Source organism: Maylandia zebra, linkage group LG22 (genome assembly GCF_041146795.1).
Source record: "Maylandia zebra isolate NMK-2024a linkage group LG22, Mzebra_GT3a, whole genome shotgun sequence".
Taxonomy (NCBI): Eukaryota; Metazoa; Chordata; class Actinopteri; order Cichliformes; family Cichlidae; genus Maylandia; species Maylandia zebra.
In genome coordinates, this window is record NC_135187.1 from 17,747,920 (window position 1) to 17,771,234 (window position 23,315).

A 23,315-nucleotide genomic window follows, 5' to 3' on the forward strand; every position below is an offset into this window, starting at 1 on the left:
ACTATCATTAGCTTACAGCTTTAAGCTTTTAAGGTGCTAACTAAAAATAAAGACAAGATGATAGTTTATTCAATTTTAATGAAATTTGCAGATTGTTTTGGTAAAGTTTAATAAACTCCTTGCTATCTAAAATATAACAGGACACCGGAGTATATTCTCCAGCATCTCACACTTCTGATAATCAGCTGTCTGCTTGACGTTTATTCAGCTGTGTAAAAACTATAACTTTAATCTCAGCCAAACCGATTTACTCAGGAACAAATAAAATACTAAAAAAAAAAAAAAAAAAAGGCCAAACAACAACATTTTTAATTTATCTAAGTGACTCATATATATTTAACCTGAGTCGCGAAAGACGGCGGTGGGTTTGAAAACAATTTGCCGGGAGTCCGGTGTTCTCACGGCGCTAGTGACCTAGCCCCCGGCTAGCTATCGAGCTAGTGGGTAACAGACGTCTCCGAAAACTGAGCCGATATTTGAGGTTTACACAGCTACATTCTCGCCTGAAAATATGTTAAACGTTTATTTTGTGACCCAGAAAGAATAATAAGAGTAATATTAAAACTAACTAGCTACCGCCATTGTTGGAAACTAAGCTGGGCCGTGCTATGAATTCTGGGACACAGCTACTTCTTCTTCTTCGGGGTTTAACGGCAGCTGGAATCCTTGTACATGCAGTGCTGCCATCTTCTGTTTCAGTCCGTTATTACACTCTTAAATCCTGCTATTATGTCTTTTGCGATCTTACAAAGCTTCAAACGACACGTCGACTATTAAATCAGTCGTCGACGATTTTGATAGTCGACGTAATCGTGACTAGTCGACAAATCGTGGCAGCCCTAATATGAAGCAAGGTATCCGATGACTGCTCCTAGCACCTTGTTGAATTTGTGCAACAAAGAGTTAAAGCAGTCGGAAGGCAAAAGGTGTTCCAACTTGATACTAGTGAAGTGTGCATAATAAAGAAGCTGGTGAGTGTATATTATTCACTTTCATGGAACATCTTCATAAGTGGCTGGGATATAAAAAGCTTCTCAGTTAGGTTTAGGGAAAAAAAAATACCATGCTTTGGTAAAAATTCAACTGTTACCACTTCTTTTCTGTTTTCATGGTTGCCATGGTGAGACATCCTTGCTTATTCTGGACAAAATGCACGCTGCAGGCACAATTAGACTTGCTATTTCGATATATTACTGAGAAAGTCTCACTGACTGTCATAAAAAAGTGAGCTCTCATGTCCATAAACGTGAACACACGGATCACTTTTTTGTGACTATTTCATGTTATACTGTGATGCCAGGTTAATGCAGCAGCTTAGAAACTCTTATTTATTAGCCATTAAGTGTCTTTTTACTTCCAGTCAAACAAAACAGCTGCTACCATAATATTAGATAATAGAAACCTTTTGTTAGTGATGAAGGTGTGCATGCGCTGTATTGTGTATGTGTGTGTATAGGCTTCACCCAGAGGCTGGTACATATCCTATATGCTAGGATCTAAATAGAATCGCCATTGCAAATTGTAAATCTAGGGCGCACTCCTGAAGTGTGTGTGCGTGCCAGTCAAAAGGCATATTAAAAGTCAAAAGGGCAGCAGGGAGAGCGGATGATCACTTGCACTCATTTCAGTTGCTCACGGATTAACCGTCTCTGTGGATATGAAATATGAACGAATCAGAGCTTATATACATCAAACTGACACATGCATACACACATACACACTCATATACCATATACCACACATATACAGGGATAAGAAAGGCGCATTTCTTGACCCTGCAGCACTTTCATTCTATAAACACAGGCACACACTACCTCAAAAGAGAAAAAAAACATTCTTTCGTGCACTTAACCACCCCTGACTCGCCTTTGTCACTACATATTTACATTCGAGTTCAAACCTAATCCTGTCTCACAAAAACAGTCTGCCGGTGGGTCATAAACAAAGCTGTTCTGGATGGCTGCTGTTCCTGGAGTTCCTCATTTTAATAGAAAAGCGAGAGGAGAAGGAAAGCGATAAGGAATACTGACAAATTTTCTGGAGCTTGGCTAATTTTTCAAGCAGGCACTCAATTTACTCAACACAAGCTGCTGCTTATCACTAGTTTGCGCCGATACTGCGTGTCTCCACTTTTTTCCAAGACCTAAAGCAACATTTAAACGTTTTATTATCGTTTCTAATGGTGATGTCTCTGATTTTCCCGACTTGTTGGCTGTTGCAGGCAGCAGTTATAATGTTTTTCTTATTTAAGCTCGGTTGTAAGAGTCTGGTGATTTCCGAGAAAAGGAGACTTGCCTCTTTAACGGTAATACATAAAAATCATGAAAGACAGCTGCTGCTTAACATTTGCGGCCGTCATGCCAGAAATTGATCTGACACTGAGGAGGGTTTTTTTTTTTTTTGGGGGGGGGATTATGAGTCAACAATGACGAGTAGCATATGAATGTCTTTCGGATATTTTAATAAGCAGGTTTTCAGCTTCACTGACTCTGTGAGTGATCTGCAGCTCAAAGACTGTTTGGTCCAGATGATGTTAAAATCATTATAATTTCAGCTGTCAGAATGAAAATTGAAGCTTGAGGGCTTCTTAAGCCACATTTATCTGCTCGTTTGTCAAGCAAACTCATATATCTAAGTGCAAATAATTGTTTTAACCCTGTACACACACACACACACACACACACACACACACACACACACACACACACACACACACACACACACACACACACACACACACACACACACACACACACGTGTGTGCCTGTTTACATCTGTGATCTAATTTCTTCTCGTCTTTGTGTGCACACTCTCTGTCCCAGCGGTGTAGTGTGTAGTAAGAGGCCGTGTTTTCTGTGATACTAAAGATCAGCTGTACTCCAACAAAGAATGAGATCGAGCCACAGAAGAGCTGGCATTGTGTACCTGTAACGAAGTGCACTCTGAGGGGATACTGCCCGAGAAAGAGGCCGAATCGCCACGTGAAAACATGCCACATCTGCTCTCGGTACATTAGAGGCAGAGAAGGACAAAGGCGTGCAACTTCCTCTGTTGATCTGCAAATAGTTACACTGTACAGTTGTGACTGGCTGGGTGCACATGGAAGCAACACACACAGACACACACAGGGCTTTGGCTACTTGCCCAGCTAATGCCACGCCCTGTTTTTCACTTAGGGGAGAGCTGTAGCTATGAGAAAAGTGTCTCTGAGTGCTGCTTTTGTTGTTTAAAACCTAGCAAACGGTGCGTGTCCGTCTCCATCTGCACAGATTGTCATGTGTAAGCATGCCCGCTTTGCTTTGTGTGTTTGACTTTGCGTGTTTGGAGGACAGAGAGAGAGAGAGGCCGACAACTAAAACATGCTAATGTGTAATCAACTAATTAGCTGCCACCGAAAGCCAATGATTAGACGCTTTGTGGCTCTCAGCAATATTATCGTTGAGTCTTAATGGTTTCATCATCTTCACTAATCTATACGTGACCAGCCCTCTACATCCAGTGAGCCATTCTCTGCACTGTTTACTTTAGATTGTGTGCAGGATTTTCTGGGCTTAAGGAGATGATGGTGTTGGCGTGGTCGGGCAGATTTTTCAGGCTCTCGTTCAACATATTTGATTTTTCACAAACCAGAAACACTTTGCTCTGCCTCTCGGGGTTTGATTGATATTAATCATGTAAAGCACTTTCTCGAACACGGTCCCGTCTCCTTGTTTGATCTTTGAAGCTTTGAAAGTCAGCAGTCACTCATAATTATGTCTTGGCCTCACTTCATTAGGGGCAGTGAATTCAAGAGGCTTCGCAGCACGAGAATTTTCTCAGGGTCTGATTTTTTTTTTATTTTTTGACTTTCCAAATCAGAAGAAGAAGAAGTCGTCTCGTTCCGTCTTTGTGTGTTTTACCCCTTAACGTGAACTCCCCGTTTTATGATTAAAAAGGAACGACTGTCGGCTCTCATTACACAGATATATGAGAGGTAAGGTGTTGCTGCAGTGTTGGGGTTGCACTTTTGAGGCTGCTGTGCTTTCAATTAGTGTGTAGTTTGTCAAATTCGATTCAGGCCAGTGCCATTCAAAAAAGAAAAAAAAAACAGCTGTGAAGTTTTAACTCGATCTTAAGCTTCATTTATAAAAATAGGAGACGGATTAGAACTCTGTATTTACTACAGTTATTTCGTTTATCAACCAGAGAACCGCGATGTTGTGTCAGAAATGCCACGTCCATGCGAGATTACAACAATCATGACTAAGCGTGGCATTGTTATTCGTTTGCGTGTAGTCTCATGGGTTCAGTCAAGGTCTCTCCTCTCCAAATCTAGAAAGAAGGCAGCTTGTAATTTAACACCATCTGCTTTTTCCATTTTTCCATTGTGATGTTTCCACACTAAATGTGGGCATCTTGACATTTCTAAGAAGAGGGCCCCAAGGATCTGGACTGAAGTTCACCATGAAACCCGCGTTACAGTGAATCAGATGGAGGTTTGGCACTTCAGCTCTGAGGACTGAAGCAGAGTCTGCGTGAAAGGAAGGATGCCCACGGCTCCTATTTCAAGAAGCTGGCTGCAAGGCCAGTGCATATGTTGTTATGGCTAGAAAGATGACTAGGTCCTTTGATTATATGGCTTGTTTATGTGTGTGTTTGTGTCGCTCCCAAAACAGATGTGCAGCTCAGAAACATTATTGTAAATGAAATAAACTAATGTGGCAATGCTTTAATGGGATTAATCAGTTGGTGTACTGTGAAATATCAGCAAACTGTGCAACAGCTCATAATTCTTGACTGGTTGTTGGCCGAGTTGAGGTCGTCACATGCCTCAGTTTATCCGACAGGCAGACCAAAACTCAGACATGCTCAGATTACAGTGATATATAAACAGATGCCGTCCGCTTCCGTGATTAAATTGGATCTTTTTCTTTGATAATAGCGTTTAAATGATTAAAAGATTGTCAAAATCCATCCACCACCTGTGGCTCCTCTGGGGGGATGTCGAGGGGTTACCAGGGCACCTGAGAGACATAATCTCTGAGACATCCCTGAAATGCCTCATTCTAAACTACACAAACCACCTCGACTGGTTCCTTTCGATTCGGAAGAGTAGCCAAAATACCATTTAGAAAAAGCTCATTTCTGCCAGTTGAATCTGCGATCGCATTCTTTGAGCCACTGCCTAATCCTCCAGGGTGTAGGTGAGGGCAGAAATGTAGACTGACCGCTTTAACAACTTTATCTTGATGCACAGCGTCCGCATCGCTTCAGACCATCTGTTGATCTCAAACTGGCTTTAGAGACATTGATCAGAATTTTTTCTTTTTTTAAAGAAGAAGATATGAATCCACACATCATTAGACAAGCTACAGCTGCCACTGATGGATATTTTCACTGTGAAAAAATGTGATTGTTTTCTTCATCAGTCGTTTAATCTATTAAGTCGGAAAATGTAAAACGAAATAATTAAAATTCGTATTTGAACTAATCACATTAATCTCTAAATTGCAAGTGAATAAGTTCCAAATACTTGTGATTATGTGATGGAATAAAGTATTAAATCAATAAAGAAGCAGAATCAGCTTTAATAACGTTTACCTCAGATGTATTTGCAGTAGTAAACGGGCAGCCATGTATCAAAAACATTCAAATTACAGATTAAAGATAAATACTTGCTTTACTTTACACACTTTCAACTTCAGCCATTTTAATATATCGTTTCACAGGTTCTGCTGCATTTGCAGTGTTTACTTTAGATGTGCCGCATGCCTGGTTTACAGTTGCAGTAAGTCACCTGTTTTACTGACTGAAGACAAAATACTCCAGTCGAATTGTGAAGCGCAAATAAAGTGCAACGCTTTCTGCTCACAACACGAAGCCAAGTTGGCCGGCCGTTGCTGGTCTACATGGACACTGACCTGAATAGATGGTGAGAGCAACTCTAATGTTTTCAAAGGTAAAGAAGTGGATTATTATACACGTCACGATGTCAAGCTGATGGTGAATTCACTGTATGCTGAAGTCCCAACTAAAGACATAAAGTCTTGGAAACAACATATCAGCTCTTGTTGTCCGCGGGCTTCAGACGAGAGTTTCTGGGTGTCGCAAAGTATGTGCAAAACGGTTAAAGGCGAGCATTTCACATGAGCTACTGCAAACAGGTGGCTGTGCACTGAAATGACTGTGAAACTTGAAAGCAGCATTTAGGTCAAGGCTTGCAATTAAAGCTAAGTCGTGCCAGCATCCAAAAATGCATAAACCTAACTGCCAGTATACCTCATGCTCCAAGTCTATAAATAAGCAAACGGACAACACTAAAGGGAGATTATTTATTTTGGACACGCTCTCTATGTGCTGTTGAATTCCTTTTGCAGCCATAAAAACTGATGCTGCTTACGAGCCACGTTTGACTTTGCAAAGAGGTAAACACTGTCTCGCAGCTGTTGGCAGGATGTGTACTAGCCCCACAGACACAATTATGCCCACCTTGTGAATAGCCCGGGCCCAAGTGTGCTTCAGGAAATTGAATAGGCGATGCTCTGCTTTAGTCTGACCCCGCTGCGTCTCAGCTTTTATGGAAATACAGTGTTTTTTTGTTTTGTTTTGTTTATGCGTGTTTACCAACAAAGAACCGCTATCAGAAACATCTCTGAGCGATGCACACAAGCATGTCAAAGAAATTCCTGAGCGTCTCCCTTCATACACACCTGCCAATCAAAAGCTGTGTCCTTCATGCATGTTAGCTCCGTGTCATTCGCAGATGCCTTTTGGCAGTTTGTGTGTGTTGGAGAGCGGGGAGAAAATCAGATAAGCAGATAACAGAGGAGGAGCTCTCTGATTTATAAGAGTGCATTGAAGAGGAAATAGTCTTCATAGTCCAGTGCTTGTTATAAAGGAGGAGACCACCACACGCCACGTGGCATCAAAGAAGAGGATCCAAAGCGAACGCGTGCATAAAACACACACACACTTTTAACTTCGCTCCCACTGTGATCCACGGCAAAAGAAAGTCAGAGAAGCTCAAAGTGCAGGAGTGAAAAGTGAGAGAGACAGAGTCCAGCAGGGGCGAAGGGAAGGCGAGGAGACGGAAGAGTGTAGGAGTCGGGGGGGCGGCGAGTGTGCTTGGCAGCGCTGGCCTGTGTTTCAGGGGAATTCCTGTAACCCACCACACCTTTCAGCTGCCTTCATTAAAAATGACTGATAGTTTTGGGGTGATATATAAAGTAAAGCTACCAGGCATTTGTGCATGTTTGTGTATATGTGTGTGTGTGTGTGTGTGTGTGTGTGTGTGTGTGTGTGTGTGTGTGTGTGTGTGTGTGTGTGTGTGTGTGTGCACAGACTGACCTTGGCCCAGTTAGTTTGAAGGCATTTGGGAGGAAAAGAAAAAGGGAGTGTGGAGAAAGAGAAAACAAAGATTAGAGATTTTAAAGAGTCTGTGTCTCTGACAGGATCTTGTTATTCACTCTGACCAGAGGTTTTTTTTCTCATTAACTGTAAAAAGGAGGATTGTTGAATTGAGTGTGCGTGGTCAAATTCTGGGATAACGAGTGATCAGGAGCGTTTGAGCTTTTATTTGGTATATTTGGCGTATGAACTCCCTGTAACTATCCAGTGGAATAAAGGGAAAGTCTGTTGGACTCACATGGCGGCGTTTACCTTAAATACTGAGATAAAACAGCAAACTTAACCCGTTCGTAAGACGTTTATATATTTTCCACCTTCCACGTATTTTCTTTCATTTAAAATTTAAAAAATGTGATGAAAAACAAAGACAGGCCTCCATTTCTTTGTCTTCCATCTACCTGTCAAACCACGGTGGCCACGGTAACATGAGCCCCCTGTTATTGTCTCCCCCCCCCCCCCCCCTTCTCCTCCTGCCCGGTGTTTTGTTTGAAACCAAACCCTCCACGTCCCCCCTCTATGGTGGCGACCTGACTTTACACATGAAAAAAAAGAAGAAGAACGTGACCCCGCTTCCTGTCTCATTTGTTCTCATGGAGGCCCTTTGTTTTGTTGTATTCACTGCCTTAAAAAGAGTAGGCACATCTGGCTGTGGAAGTACAAGTTTCACCACTTGTTGCGCGCACACACACACACACACACACACACACACACACACACACACACACACACACACACACACACACACTGGCAAACCGCCACATCTTCATCCAAGCTCATCACAGTCCCCTGAAGAGGGAGCTGTTGTTTTATTTGTGCCTCCATTCCCACAGAGGGTTAACACAGTCTTATCCCTACTTCTAATTTTAACTTCTTTAGTTTCTAATCTGTCATTTCCAACATATGTTCATGATTTTCCCTGCAGTCGGGCAGTGATCTGCAGGTCTTTGTGAGACGGCGAATAGCCCGAATCAACTTCTTTTCTGTTTTTGCTTTATGTTCTCTTCAGCCCATTAACCAGTCTAAGCTCGTCTAATAATATAAGGTGAATAATTAAAAGAAAAAAGATAGGATAAAACCTTGCCTTAGGTCTGTGTGGGAGTGGGCACATATGGGGAAAATTCTGCCCTCAAGCCTTTCCGTCAGAGTCGCTCTCGCTGACTTGTTCGGTGTTGAAAGAATATGAAATTCTTCTTAACCTAACCAAGCTGTTAGGTGTGTAAACTGCATCAAAACACAACAAAAACTAAAGCGAGTCTTCAGATTGTGGACTGTGTGTATTTTGAGACCGGCCTGATCCTCCTGTTGGTTTGGCGTTGCACCTTATTGGTCTGCAGCTTGAAGACTCCAGCTCCAGTGAGAGCGCAGAAAGGTGCATATTTCACTTGCTTTATTGGATTGTCCTTACAGATTTTCCAATATGTGATTGCACACAGTCTGTTTGACATTTTACATTTTTAAAAACATTGTTAGTATTTTAAAAACATACAGACCAAAATAATTAGATTTTATAATTTAGAAAGTTACAGCAGCTTATTTATTTATGTTTATAAAAATTTATACACAGCCACAGTTGTGTTATCTTTTGTGCTGTCTTTCTATTTTTAATGAAAACTTTATTTTCTTTAGCACTACCGCATGCATTTAAATTTAGAGCTGAGGGCAGGAAGGGGTAAGAAAAACAAAAAGCAGCGTGCAGGTTTATAATTACTCTGCTGCCTTTAAAATAAAGTGTGATACTGTAAGTGTCTTTATAATCTCATGGGTCTGTTGTCAGTGGACAGTGATGTACACTCTTATTTAGTTTCTAAAATAAATACCAGCCAAAATCACTTAAATCACTTTTCCTCCTCATCCTGATGCTCTGGTTGAACTTCAGCAGATCTCATTGGCATCAGTATGTTGAGTTGCTGTCATGTGATTGGCTGATTGGGTTTGTGTATTGAGTGTATGTAAATGTGAAATCATCTTGTGGGAGGGTTGTCCATGAACAGTGACATATTTGCATTTTTAGAGTAAAAGAGCTCGGGGGCAGCTGTAAAGTGAAGAGAGGTAATTCGATTTGGTAACGCTGCTTGAACAGAAGCATCGGTTAAAGCGTCCGCGGCCTTTGTTCAGGTCATTTTAAAAAAACAAAACAAAAAAAAAACCTTATCAGTCTCTAAAGGTTTAGCAGCATTAACAGCATCTATAGTGTAAACTCATTTTCCATTTATGAATAGCCAGCAGCAAGATAAAATTACATGGATCCATTTCATGTAATCTGCATTAGTAAACAAGCCCTTTACCTCCTGTCTAGTTTTCTGTTGATGAAGCTATACATCCAAGATAATGTTCCCTTTAGGAAGCTCCAGGGATCGGATATGAGAAGATGTTTTATTACAAATAAAGTGAAGTAAGAATATTAAAGCGCACAGAGACGCACACAAACATGCCAGGGTATAAAGTTCATTTCTCAGAATTCACTTACCGATCCATTAACCATCCCACCCTGTCTCCTGTGTCACATGTATCATGTGTTTTAACGGGCCTCTCTCTAACACACACACACACGCGTGCATGCATGCTCTCCCCGTGTGTTTAATTACAGCCATAATAAGCACTTGGATGGAAACTAAGTTTGATAAGGCCACTAATGACAAATGCGATTTGGGAAATTCCCTTTTCCCGCTCTCTCAGCTTCGTCCTCGTCAGCTCATACATCACATCTTAATTATGAGTCTTCCTAATGTGTTTTCCTGGGATTTACTCTTTCATATTTCAAGATTGACAAAGCGCCCAGCAATTACTGTCTGTCGTTGTTACCGTGGATATAATATCTACAGTCACATGATGGCCTCCCAAGGTGACCAGGAAGTGGGTTTTTCTAATGGTGATGTTGGGTGGCTGGTTGGGGGAGATGGGGGGGTCAGGGGTAAAAGTGGCATTTGTGCGTGCAGCTCCTTTTCTTGATTTATGTGGAGGCTGTAATGACATCATATTCAACAGCCGAAAGGGTAATAAATTAGATATCAGCTAATGGAGGCTTAGGCTCTTCCTTTGTTAGCGTGCTCCTGTTCTCTGCTCACATCGCTCTTTTCTTTTCCCCTGTGAAGTAAATACGCTTTTAATTACTTTCACATAAATTTTAAAGTGTCGTTTATTCACAGCGAAACTACTGACAAGAAGATGCTGGCATTAAAGAGCCTCTCTACAACGTAAACCTGTCGTTGCATTTATATTTAACTTCTTTTCTTCTTTTTCCAATGAAAAGTCACGAAATGTCTTTTAAATAAAGCTTCACCTGTTTTATGTTTGTGAAAACTGCTCCTCAGATCTGATCAGTAAAAGTTTTTTTTATCAGAATTGTGTACATTCGACCCAGTGCTGGATCCATTTTAGGGAAATGACTGAAGTAGATTGCTAAAGTCCTGGTCACGCCGTCCTAGAGACCACCTGTCACTGGTGAAGTTGCTGCCAGCATGAAATTGGTCATAAGAAGGAATACCACGCTGGAACGAAATCCTCCCCACAATCGCTTCAGTCAGGAGTAGACGGTGTGCAAGAAAGACTGCAAATGCTTGCAAACTAGTCACTGAGCTTCAGTGAACTTTGAAAAGGTGTGACGCAAACCAGAAACTGTGAACACTCACCTTCAAAGTAAAAGCTGCATCTTTTGCTGAGGCATAGCTTTAAAAGTTTTAAGGTGAACGTTCTCCGTTTCCAGTTCGTTTCACACTTTTTTACTAAAGCTCAGAGAGTAAATGGCGAGTCTTTGCCGATCACTTGGCGACCGTGTCAATCTGCTAGGGACCAAAGAGCTCACAAGGAACTTTTTGGCGCTCCACCCTCACTGTGACCACTTTCACCTGGTAACAGGGAGCAGCCTCCAGCAAACACTCACCAACCTGTCAGGACATACACGTTTCCCTACCCTGACTGGTCTCTAGGCCAGTGTGGCTGACACATTGCTGATCGATCACACTTCCTCTCTTGTTGCTTCCCAGAGGCCCACTCTGAGTCAGCAAGAACGCTGTTCTGGGCAATGAAACCCGCTTTTAATTAACATTTAGTTACCGTTTCACCTGAGACCGCAGATTTACTTATTACCTTCCAGCAAGCATTCCCGGTAGAGATCATCTTTATGTGTTTGAGTGTTTTCACCGCTGCATGGACGTGACCCTGTCAGTGGCTCATCAGCATGCAGTCATTAAACAGCTGCACTCTTCTTTTAGCAAATAACCAGTCGTCTTTCTCCGTGTATAAACATTTTAGGAGAGCTGTCAATTATCCAAACACTGACCTAAAATTTCTTTCTCCTGTTCCTGCTGCCAAAGCAGCAAAACCGCACCTTGTTCTTCTCTGCAGGCTGGTTCCACTCTGGAAAACTTTTAGCAGATAAAGCTAGACTCACATTTTCTTTCCTCTCTGTATCTACACACAAAACGGATGCATTTAGTAACCTTAAGTTTCAATGTCAGCTGTGTTTATTGGCTTCTTAAACTGAGTCAACTTGAAACCGAGCGTGTGCGCCTCAAAACCCTTCCAAAAATAAACACTGAGAACGACATCTAGCCTTTGACTGTGGTATTCAGCGGTGGGTGTGACAGCGGTGCTTTGTTCTGTCCATTAGAAGAGGCGGTGAATGTTATTACATGTCCCCGCTCTCTCATTTTTCCTTCCTGCCCTGTTGTTTTATGTTTTTTATCAGTCGGATCGTGCACAAAGCAGAATACTGCAACACTGCAGAGACGATCAATATTGAATTTTTTTTTATGTGACTTCCTCGTATTTCTTCATTATTATTATTTTTTTGCATGCATCAGTAATGATGCTGGGTGTTGTTGTTATTGTTGTTGTTGTTGTTTTTTAACAACAGGGGTGAAGTGTGTCATCTCTGCAGCCTGCAACATCCTGTGCAGTAAATCAGTTTCCTAGTTTCTATTTGTATTTTATTCTGTTAGCTGTTTATTTTTCTTAATGGTGTCTGGGTGATTGCATCAGTCAAACAAAAAAACCCAACTTGAATGTAATTAGCAGTTTTTGCTGCAGTCATCGCAGCAGCATGGAAACCTCAACATCTGCTTTCCCTCTAAAAACACCGGGCCGAGCAGCGAAGAAGACAAACACACGCTGAGCTCTCGAGCTTCCTGTAAATGGTAATGTGCCTGTAGTGTGTTTATTGTTATCCGTTTTAAAAAGAAAAAAGTGTAATAGTCTGGACTTATTTGTGAAGAAGAGAGTTATCAGGTCTTTCTCTTTAACTGATTGGAAGCAGCTCAGTAAAGTTTTCTTTTGTTTCTGTTTCCACAGGCGGTCGGAGGAGGAAGTGGATATGGACAAAGTGACGGCCGCTATGGTGCTGACGAGCCTCTCTACCAGCCCGCTGGTGAGGAGCCCACCTGTGAGAGTCAGTGGTAAGCATCATTAGTACTAAATAAACAGCCGTAAATAAATATTTCCTTTTTATGCGTCACTTGGCTATTTTTCTAATAACATAGCAGAAGTTTTATGAAAAGCGAACTAAAACAAGTCGCTGAGCCAATAATTTGTGTGTTTTCCTGTACGCTGTGTTTCATTCCCTCACAGCTGTTATCTTGTGAATGCATGTGGAAGCTTAAGGTTGATAAATTACTGCCACCTGCTGTGCTGTAGGATCATCTCATCAATGAGCTGTGGAAATCCAAAGAAAAGCACAATGAGTCTGGATCTCTGCCACTCGGCAAAGTGGCGGAAGTCCAAAATGCCCCACAACTGCAATCTCGTGAAACCATTTAGGCGGTCTTTGTAACCAGCCTGCTGTCCTTCCAGCCGAGCAGACGCGCAGCCAACCACCGTGCACGTGGTGTCACTGCCGTACGTCATGCACAGATGAACAAACTGGGCTTTAAATGCTAACTGTACACTTTTTATCTAAATGTAGTCATGTAGTTTGAGATCACACAGCGTGCACGGAACACAGAGCACTGCTGATATCTCTCAAATGAACCAGTAGTCTTGTTGTTCTGAACACTCAGAGCCTGTGCTGCTGCTGAGCCACATCCTCTTTTATGTTAAATGTTCTGCCGAAGAAACGAGTGAAGAGAGAAGAGAGAGGCACCCTGCCAGGAAGCAGCTTCACTAAACCAAACTGGGTCTCTGTCTCTCTCACACACACATGTACAATCACTGCAAAGTTTTCCCCTGCTTCACTAAGTGAAATGCCTTTTGTGGCTGATATTCAAAAGAAACTCTTCTTTGATCTTAAAAAAAAGAAGACCTTGGAAGTGTCTCGGTGGAATCACACAACAGGAGAGTAACCTTTATTTTCTTGTGTCATAGTGAAGACTGCTTCTGGGAGGCTCTTTTTTTGTGAAGTGCAAATATAGCTGTCTGAACCTAATTGGATGTCTTGATCTCATCCTTTGTTGTGTTTGTAGCATTTACAGATATAACTAAAGAAGTTTGAGCTTCTGTTAGATAAACTCTCCATCTCCTGTTCCTCTGTGTCTTCAGAGGGTCTGAGTGGATCGTGGAAAGACAACGGCTCGGCCGGACCCTTCACCCCATCGAGCAACAGCTCCTCGGGGGGCTACTGGAGCTGGTCTGCTCCGAGCGATCAGTCCAACCCCTCCACACCATCCCCACCGCTCTCTGCAGACAGCTTCAAGCCCTTCCGTGTACCCAGCCTGGGAGGGGTGGGGCCTGGCCCCGCAGGACCTGAAGACCCCATTCTGGATGAGCAGGACGGGAGCAGCCTGCTCTTTGATGAGCCCATCCCTCGCAAGCGCAAGGTGAATAGAGTTTAGCTGGGTAAAAATCCTGTGTGGGTTCTCTGGATACTCCGGCTTCAGTCCAAAGACATGAGTTTAGTGGGGTTTGGTTAATTGGTGATTCTAGATTATCCATGTGAATGTGAGTCTGAATGGTCGTCTGTCTCTCTGTGTTAGCCCTGTGACAGACTGGCGACCTGTCCAGGGTGTACCCTGCCTCTCGCCTTGTGATCTTGATGCGCTTCCCCTGTCTGACACAGATGGTCTTTTTAAGGCACATTTCTTTTAAAGAGAGGGTGGAGGAGGGTGAGGCCACTGAGGTGATCATATTAGCTATATCCTTACTCAATGACAGAGCCAAGAGTAGGACAAAAAACACATGAAACGGAGTGTTTATAGCAGACTGAGCCGACTCCCTGTGAGGGATTACTTGTACATGCGTTGACCTCGTTATTTGAAATCTTTAAAGCGAGTATCACTGCTGTACAGGGAAAATCATATACACAGATAACAAGGACGAACATCAAATGCCCCTTCAAAATGATGAAAACCACTGCACGCTGTGTTTTCCCAACACGATTTTTCGAGTCAGTTGAATTTATGCTAATATCATCTCGATGGTTCTGTAAATTTAGCAGAAAAGAGACGAAGCCAATAAAGATTTGAGCCAAACTCAATGGTTAAACTTAATTTTTGTTAGTGTGTGTTTTTAGACTCAAAATACTGTTGAAGAACTTTAACTGTACAAAAGCAGTTATGCTTCATGGATAACAATCAGCAGCCAAGTTACCTGGTAAACATCTGCCATCAATGCAGCATCAAGAGAAATAAGAATGACTGTCAATCAGGGAGTTATCAGCACTGGATTATTTCTGATACAACCATATTAACATGGTAGCAGTTTTTCATTGTTAAACATCGGCACTGTTAGTAGTTAATCATCACGGGGTTAAGGGAAGGAGATATGATGATATGTTTCCCAGGTGCTTTTGTCCCACTTGTGGCTTCACTTTTATTACCGTGTGGTGCATTAAAAGCTTTTTTTGAAGGAAACAGTCGCACTGATCCTGATAGCAGGCATATCTGGAGGTAAGAATAAAGGTCGTGAACTTGTCTTTGAGATCCCGCCACATGTACATGAGCTGGTTGATTTCTCTTCTGCAATATTAACCTGTGAGGTTACTGATGTAATTTAGTTTCTGACTGATAGGCGGAGAGGGAAATTGGACAGGAAAGGACACAAAGCCTTTTTTGCTCCGGTCTTGAGTTTCGTGTCACGCGTCCTGGCCACACACACACTTTCTTTCACACTAATCATTTCACCTCGTCTCATCACTACGCGCCACTGACAGCTCATCACATCTACACCACGCTGTCACTCGTTATTTTGTCCGACGTATATTGCGTCGCTCTCTCTCTCTCTCTGCCTTCATCTCGGGGCTCTCCTCTGCTTATCAGCGCTCCTGTGTGCCAGTTTGCCGACGGTATCATCCATCTCCCCCTCCTTTCATTCTTTCCTCTCCCCTGCTCTCGCCTCTGTTTTCTCCCCTCTCTCTTCCGTTCTCGCTGCTTGAGTGTGTCCTCCCCAGACATTTGTCCTTAATAATTACTTCCTTAGCCTTCACGTGTAGCTCCTCTCAAAAACACAGTAATGATTTGAATTCCCTCAACGGCAAACAGAAAAGATTCTGCTGGCCTAAAAAAAAAAGAAAAGAAAAGGGGGGGGGAAATCGATAGACTCTTTAGTGAGCTCCACGTTGGCGCAGTGTACTCGGATAATTGGGAAGATCACAAAGAAGGGCGTGGAGGGAGGAGAAAGAGAGGGAGAAACAGGAAGAGAGATGAAGGTTGTGGATGAAAAATTAAAGAGTGACTAACAGGAATTACATGAAAAAGGAAGAGAGCGCAGACGGAGGCTTGAACAGCGTCTCCGAAAGCTCCTATAATGTTGGCTTAACAAGTCGCACTCACACAATCTATACGTGCAGATGCCAGGCTTCCTCGTGAACTTATCTACATGCTACTTGCGTGCTCTTGTTTTTCTCCTGGCAGCGCCGCACCGTTTGAGGCTCCCCATTTAATTAACTGTGAAATGTTGCTTTAAAGGGGCGCACACGCTCGCCAACACACAAAATCGGCTTTTGTTACGCAAAGACAAAACAATGCAATCGGGGAAGGGGGGCACGTGATTGCTGTGTGTATGTGTGAGAGTGTTTCTGAAAGAGAGAGAAAATTAGAAATAAAACATGTTGTCAAAGTTAAATCAGCCTGCTTAACAATAGCTTGACAGACGTGGCTATAAGACCGTTTATAATAGCTCGGAGCGAGAGTGCAGGAGGGCAGGGAGGAAGTTCACGGGGCTCTTTTACTCCATGAAAACAATACACGGTCTCTGTAGGACGCCGGTGGTTTAATTACATTAGGCAGATCAGAGACACTGGAGCATCACCGCCATTGTGTCCACGGTAACACCAGAGATAGATGCTGCATTAAAGCTGTGTGTCTATTTTGTTTTCCTCCCTAGTTTTAATCTACATCATTTCAAAGTGACACTTTATAGTGTAACGCAAAGACTTTAAATATGGTATCATAAACTGATCACTCTGAAGGAGACTGCATTTTTAAAGTCCTTTAAATCCTTTAAATTCCCAACGTAAACATGGCATATCTGCATTTTAATCTAGGACAGGTATGACGTTGAACAATGAATACTAGCAGGGTGTTAGTGAGGCAGTGCAGCAGCATGTTTAATCTGAGAAATTTCATTTATCTCCATATATCGCCTTAATTTAGTAAATTATGGTTATTTTACTCTAAAAACAGCCCCTACATCAGAATGTTGTAATTTCTATGTATGTGTTTGTTCGTTTAAAATAAAATGGCATGTGATGTGCAAAAAAAGAGCAAGTTGCAATTTAAATTTTACACTTTTTAAATGGATTATAATAGTACAGTGGATATATTTTTTTGTACCTACTTTGCTACCTGAGCGAATTTTCATTTCTGTGCAGTCTTAAACGAACTGTAATGTTATCAGTGACTTTATACTGTACATTGTCCACTTGATTAGGTACACCTGCTCGTTAATGAAAATGAGAGTTTTTCTATAACCTAAAAAAATATTTTTCTGTAACCTTTATCTGAACATGTCTGTGGTGCAGATAAACTTTTTCCGTGTTAATGGCAGATATTAAAAAACACATCCTTCAGAGAAAAGAAGCTTTCATGTGTACGATTTCTTGTTATGTACCCTGCAGTTGTTGCGTGTGACTCTCTGAAGTTGGCATCAGAGCGCCAGCGAAACACTGATGTGCTGTGTGTCTCCTGCAGAACTCCATGAAGGTGATGTTCAAGTGCCTGTGGAAGAACTGTGGCAAGGTGCTGAGTACTGCCGCTGGCATTCAGAGACACATCCGCACCATCCACCTGGGGTAAGACACAGACGGTCTGCATACACACCTGAGATAAAGTCCACTCGAAGCCTCAAAAACGGCTCTGCTGCTCATATCCTGCCTCTGGTTGATGACTTACAGGTTATCAGCATAGTAATATGTCCCAGTGATACTGGATAGATGGCTAACCTGACCTTTAGGTGGAGATTTACATTCATGATGTATTTCTGTCTGTCCTGCCCCTGCGCTCGTCTCCCAGTCGTAACTGTGACTCAGACCTCAGCGACGGTGAGGAGGACTTCTACTACACGGAGATTAAGCTGAACACGGACTCGGTGGCCGACGGGCTGAGCAGCCTGTCCCCAGCTTCGCCCTCTGTCCTGTCTCCCCCGCCTCCTCCCCCGTCTCCTCTCCCCTCGGTCAGCCAGCTGCCAGACTCCCATAAACCGACTCAACCCTCTGACACCAAGGAGCCCCACGCCGGCGGCACCACGCCGCTTAGCCGCTCTGCACCCAGCGCTCTCTACCTCATCCACACAGACCATGCCTACCAGGTGATGAAGACTTATGTGCTCTGTATACGTCCCTCAGTTTCTCACACATTACTATCGAGGTCCTTGTTACGCTGACGATGTGTCACAGTGTTCGTAAACACACTAAAGATCTCGCAGCGACTTGTGGTCCCTCCCTCCCTATAGCAGCTGTGCTAACAGTTGCGGTCTATCAACACACAAGCAGCAGGTTTGAATAATTAATTAAAGGTTGAAAAATGACACAATTTATCTATTTTAGCCTCGGTTTTCAGATTATTGTTTGAAGAATAACCGCCATTAGCTTTCCATTAATATCTGTGCATCTAATATTAATGCAGAGCTGCACGCTTGAGGTCTGACATGAGTAGTTATGTTTCTGATAAAGGCCAAAAATCTGCCTTGAAAAAAACCTTCTTTGAATAAAGTATATTTATCCGACCATTAAAATCTACCTCACCTAGAAAATAACAAAAGAGGGTTTTTTTTAACAAAAAAATGTAATAGAAAGAGAAATCTGACCCAAAAAAAGAAACCTCCTCTGGGTAAACTCGGTGTCAGAAAAGATGGAAAAGTCCCATCTCCAGCCAATCAGTAGCCTGCAGTATAAACATGTAAAGGACAGGTGTAGTTTCTGGGTAAAAAAAAAAAGGGAAGTCATTCACCTGCTTTCTTTCTAATGGCCAGCAGGGGGAGACTCCCCTGGTTCCAGTTGATACTAAGTCTATGGGGAACAGACCCTCAGCTCTGTTGGTTGTGACATCATTAACACTTTTCTGATTAGTTTATGGTCTTGAGCACAAAATGATAATTTTATAAATTATGGCTTTAATTGGAAGCAAAAAAAGAGATTAAAGCAAGGTATGCTTCAGGGCGCTTGATCATTAAATCGAGTTTCAAAGCAGAAAAAAATGTTCAGCTTTAGGCTTCGTAAGAGGATTTCACTAACCACTGTCTGACATCCCAATACAAAGAAGCTCTGCATCAATTAACAAATACTAAAATAAATAAAAGTATTCCAATATGCTGAATTTAAATAAAAGTTAAAAATAGTGACCTTTGACCTCTGCCTTCAGGCCACGGCTCCAGTGTCCATCCCGTCCAGCAGCAACAACAACTCGGCCGGCTCGGCGTCCACCAGCTTCACTCCCACCAACAGCTCCAGTTTCAGCATCTCTTGGCAGTCGCCACCCGTCACTTTCACCGGGACCACGGTGAGAAAGCCTGGCTCAGCCTTTGCTTTCACGCAGCTCGTCTTTCTCTTATTCATGATCTGCTCTCGTTCTCCAGGTGTCTCCCAGTAAAAGCCAAGGATTTGGTGACCAACGTTCCCAGACCATTGCAGTGCTTTCGTCCCCTCCCAGAGCCACCGCTGCCCTCAGGTACTGGACTCTCACAGAGTCTCACCTTATGACTGGTTATAGCTTCAGTTAAAGGTCGAATTAAACCTTTCTCTTTCAGCTTGTTTGGTGCAACCTGAAAAATGGAATAAGGCTCTGATATGTGTTTATCTATCTCTGCAGTCAGTGGCGTAATTAAAAAGAACCAGTTAGCTTAGCACAATGGTGGGACTGGGAGGAGACAGATGTCATGTTTTTCTTAGCAAAAAGGAAATTTCTTCCAACATATGGACGCATGTAAAAAGTTGAATATGTTCCATCAGTTATTTAAGAAAGTGAAATTTTAATCTATTTTAAACTCATTACATAGAAACCATCATGCTTCAGCATTTCTGTTTTAACTTTGATAATTGTGGCCTACAGCTAAAAAATAAACATATCTCACGTTATTAGAATATTTCATTTTGAGTTTGAGTAAACTGCTATGAACACGGTTTAAATAGTGTGTGCCTGTCAGTCTAGTGCAGCGAACACAGCCACAATCATGGGGAAGACTACATGATTTACGGTCCTCCAGATGACGATCCTCTACGATCATCTACAGCCCACACAGGGAGAGTGAGCCGCAGAAGGTCACTGCTGTAAAGGCTGGCTGTTTGCAGACAGCTGTAGTGGAGGATTGGAGTACTGTGGGGAGGTCCCAAGTCCTCCCCACAGTACCAAAACTGCCAAATATTTTGCTGACCGTGTTATTGCTGTACCTGATTGGCCATTGACCTGAACCCCACAGAGGAACTATGCGCTGTTGTCAGGAAGAAGATACACACAAGCTGAGACAGCAACTTCATCTGCAAACATGTGGAACATGTCAGATAGATTTGTGTTCATGTTAACCTCTAACATGTTGTACTCTTCATGGTTTTCTGGTTTTGGTTTTCAAATGTATGCTTTTATGGCGGACAAAGTTTCAAATAGTGAGGTCAGTGTAAACACGAGTAATCTCTGTGAGCTGAAAACTCGTGATTGCTCTTTTTGCTCGGTTATGACATCTTAGATGATGTCCCTAAGTAGCTCCACCCTCCTGCGGCTTTGAGGGGCAACCAGTGAGAAAAAAGCTTTCTTCCAGGGAGGCTGGCCTTAAAGGGACAAGAGCTAATCAGTTAGTTGCAGTGGGCATCTGGGCAAGACGAATAAGAGTCCAGGAATAATAACGCCCAGTGTTATAAGCGTTGTGCTGTTGTTTGTTATGTCGTTAATATATAACAGCTTCATGTGCTGTTGGTCTTCATCTCTCCTCCAGTCGGAAGGTGCGTGGCGAGGGGAAGAAGTGCCGTAAGGTGTACGGGATGGAGAACCGCGACATGTGGTGCACCGCGTGCCGCTGGAAGAAGGCCTGCCAGAGATTCACTGACTGATCGTCCCCCGCAGCTCGCCAGACAAACAAGCCATGCAGTTTTCCAGCTGAGGAAAACAAGGGGAAAAGGGGGGGGGCGTCATCCTGCATGCATTCGGTTTTCTTCAGATCAACATCGCAACTGTCTGTCAGCTATGGCCCCGCCCTCGTTCTCCGGCTCCGTCCCACACCCCACCCAACCTCATCAGCTCCACTGAACCATTCTAGCTGTGGAAGCAACCGCAGGACGGCAGAGTCACCTTTCACATCGCCGTCCGGGATTCCCAGCGTGGGCTCGCCATTCCCTTCTTTCCCAGTTTTTGGGAAAACCTCGGTGCAGCTAAACAGTGTAAAGAAAAAAAAAAAGATTTCTGCAGTTTTTTTGTTTTCTTTTTTTAATGTTGGGTTCAGTGTTGCATCTTTCTATGTTTTGTACAGCTCTGGTTTTTAAATGAAAGTCTTGTCAAAGAAGGGGGTTGAGAAAAAGGCCAAATGATTTTTTTTTTTTTTTAAGTGTGTGTTTTCTCAAAAGATTAGAGTAAAAAACACTTTTTTATTCAAAAGAAGAAGGGAACTCTCTGAAGTCCGTTTTAAGAAAGCTATGAAAAAGCACGTGGAGGTAAAGCTCGCAGTTTTTGTTCTTCCTTCGACTTGTTCGTCCCTTTGTATCCAATTCTGGACTTTGAGGTGATCTTTTATCACGGTCCCTCACGCCTCCCGGACAGCACCGAGGGAATGCATGACAACTTTGCAACCGAAAACTCCAAAACTTTATCCTGTCCTTCACGTTTTGTTTTGGTTTTTTTGGTTAAGGTGCCATGTTTAGTGTAGTCGGTGTCATTTATTTCTTTTTCTTTTTTTTGGTGAAACTAAGACTGCTTACCTACCTGCTACTACGATGTGTGTTAAAGACCCTCCTCATAGCACTGGAAGTCAGCAGCAACGTTCAATGCAGTCGCCCTCCTGCACCAACTTTTACTCCAACAAATTAAGTTTGTTTACATCTGCCACAAAGGCGTCTCCCGATGACCTGATATCCAAAAGAAGGGAGGGCTGAAAACCCAAAGTGAGATACTTTTTGTGTAACGCAGTTCCTTTGCGGTCCCTTTTAAAAGCTGGAAGTGTTTCCGCGTCATCTCCTGACTGGACGTTACAGAAAGAGTAATAATATTTGTCCGCCCGCTTGCGGCTGCTCCCCCTTAAATTCTCTGCAGCAAGCTTTTGTTTTCATTTTGGGAGAGCAAAGCGGCACTTAATTAAGTCACTCCTTTGGCGTTTAACTTAATTCACTCAGAACGCAAAGCTTTGGCTCACGAGAGTCTGTGTGATTGGCTGCTGAGGTGAGAGCAGGTTGAAAAGCCTCCTTTCTTCCGCCTCAGAGCCAGGAAGTAGAATCACGAGGCCCGAGCGTTTACAAACGCGGACCAACTCTTTCCATCTGCTTTCTAAGATCGTCCTGAAAGCCTCGACCTTTTTTGGGAGGGTTTCTGTCAAACACACTCTCTCACACACACACTCGCGCACAAACAGGCTTCATCAGAGTTTCTAAAAACCAACACCAGCTGATAAACTCACACACACTCGTCCAGTTTAAGCGCCTGAAAGTCGTGGCGCTCTCTTACTTTTGATCAGCTGTTTCTAGTTTGTTCCTGTATCCTGTATATATTTGTTTTCCTTTTACGCTCCTTTTTTGTTTTAATGACCGCCAACCTCTGTCATCACAAATGCCACGTTATGAACGAGCCGTGCTGTAGGCGCAGCCTTCAAGTCACTCTTTGAAAGGCCATCGTGCTTGTTACAGTGAGGTTTTGTCAACATGTTACTGTTTAAGTCAAATCTATTGTCTGGAAAGAAACAGTTGCATTCAAAACTAAAAACATGAAACTAATTTGTTTTTTTGTTATTTAAATGTTCATACATATGAATATACACATCCATATATATATATATATATATATATATATATATATATATATATATATATATATATATATATATATATATATATATATATATATATATATATATATATATATATATGAAGTGTTTATGATTTTTGTTTTCATGTTCTGCTGAGGGAGACTCTTATGTGGCGTCATCGGCTTCATAAACGAAGCTCGTTAGGCTCTTTTGAGTGAGCGTGACCCTCACATTCCCGCCTGGAGCTCCTTCACGTTAACGCTCTCCACTGCCGGCGCTGCGTCAAAAACTGCAGTTGATTAAAACCTTTATCATATTTCCAATTCTGCCACTCCGCCCCCCTATCGTTCCCCGCCCGTGTCACGCAGGCCCGCCTGCAATTAGTTTGATTGACACCTCAGTGTGTTTGCGCTCGCTGGCTCTTGTGTGTGAACTCTGAAGGAGCCCCGGGCAAAGCGCGCGTGTGTGTGGAGGGGGGCTGCTGCTGAAGCTCGGTGCTCCTGCACTCCCCTGAAGCGTCTAACGGCCCGTGGCGTTTCTCTGTCTCGTCCACTCCTGATTTGGCCGCACTGGGGTTTAAGGATGTTTTAGTTGAGGCTGAACGGGGCTTCTCCGTCTCAGCGTTT

General features: G+C 42.8%; 1 protein-coding gene across 2 annotated transcripts in view; it reads left to right on the top strand.

The window, feature by feature from the left end:
* znf704 (zinc finger protein 704) overlaps nucleotides 1-22,657 on the top strand; it is a 54,599-nt gene extending 31,942 nt beyond the window's left edge. For both annotated transcript variants that reach the window (XM_076879233.1, XM_076879232.1), the window contains exons 3-9: nucleotides 12,676-12,779; nucleotides 13,858-14,135; nucleotides 17,445-17,545; nucleotides 17,766-18,060; nucleotides 19,113-19,250; nucleotides 19,327-19,418; nucleotides 20,677-22,657. In XM_076879233.1, coding sequence (XP_076735348.1) covers nucleotides 12,676-12,779; nucleotides 13,858-14,135; nucleotides 17,445-17,545; nucleotides 17,766-18,060; nucleotides 19,113-19,250; nucleotides 19,327-19,418; nucleotides 20,677-20,791 — 1,123 coding nt within the window. In that variant the 3' untranslated portion in view covers nucleotides 20,792-22,657. The remainder of the gene's footprint in view (nucleotides 1-12,675; nucleotides 12,780-13,857; nucleotides 14,136-17,444; nucleotides 17,546-17,765; nucleotides 18,061-19,112; nucleotides 19,251-19,326; nucleotides 19,419-20,676) is intronic.
* The last annotated feature ends 658 nt before the right edge of the window (nucleotides 22,658-23,315 follow it).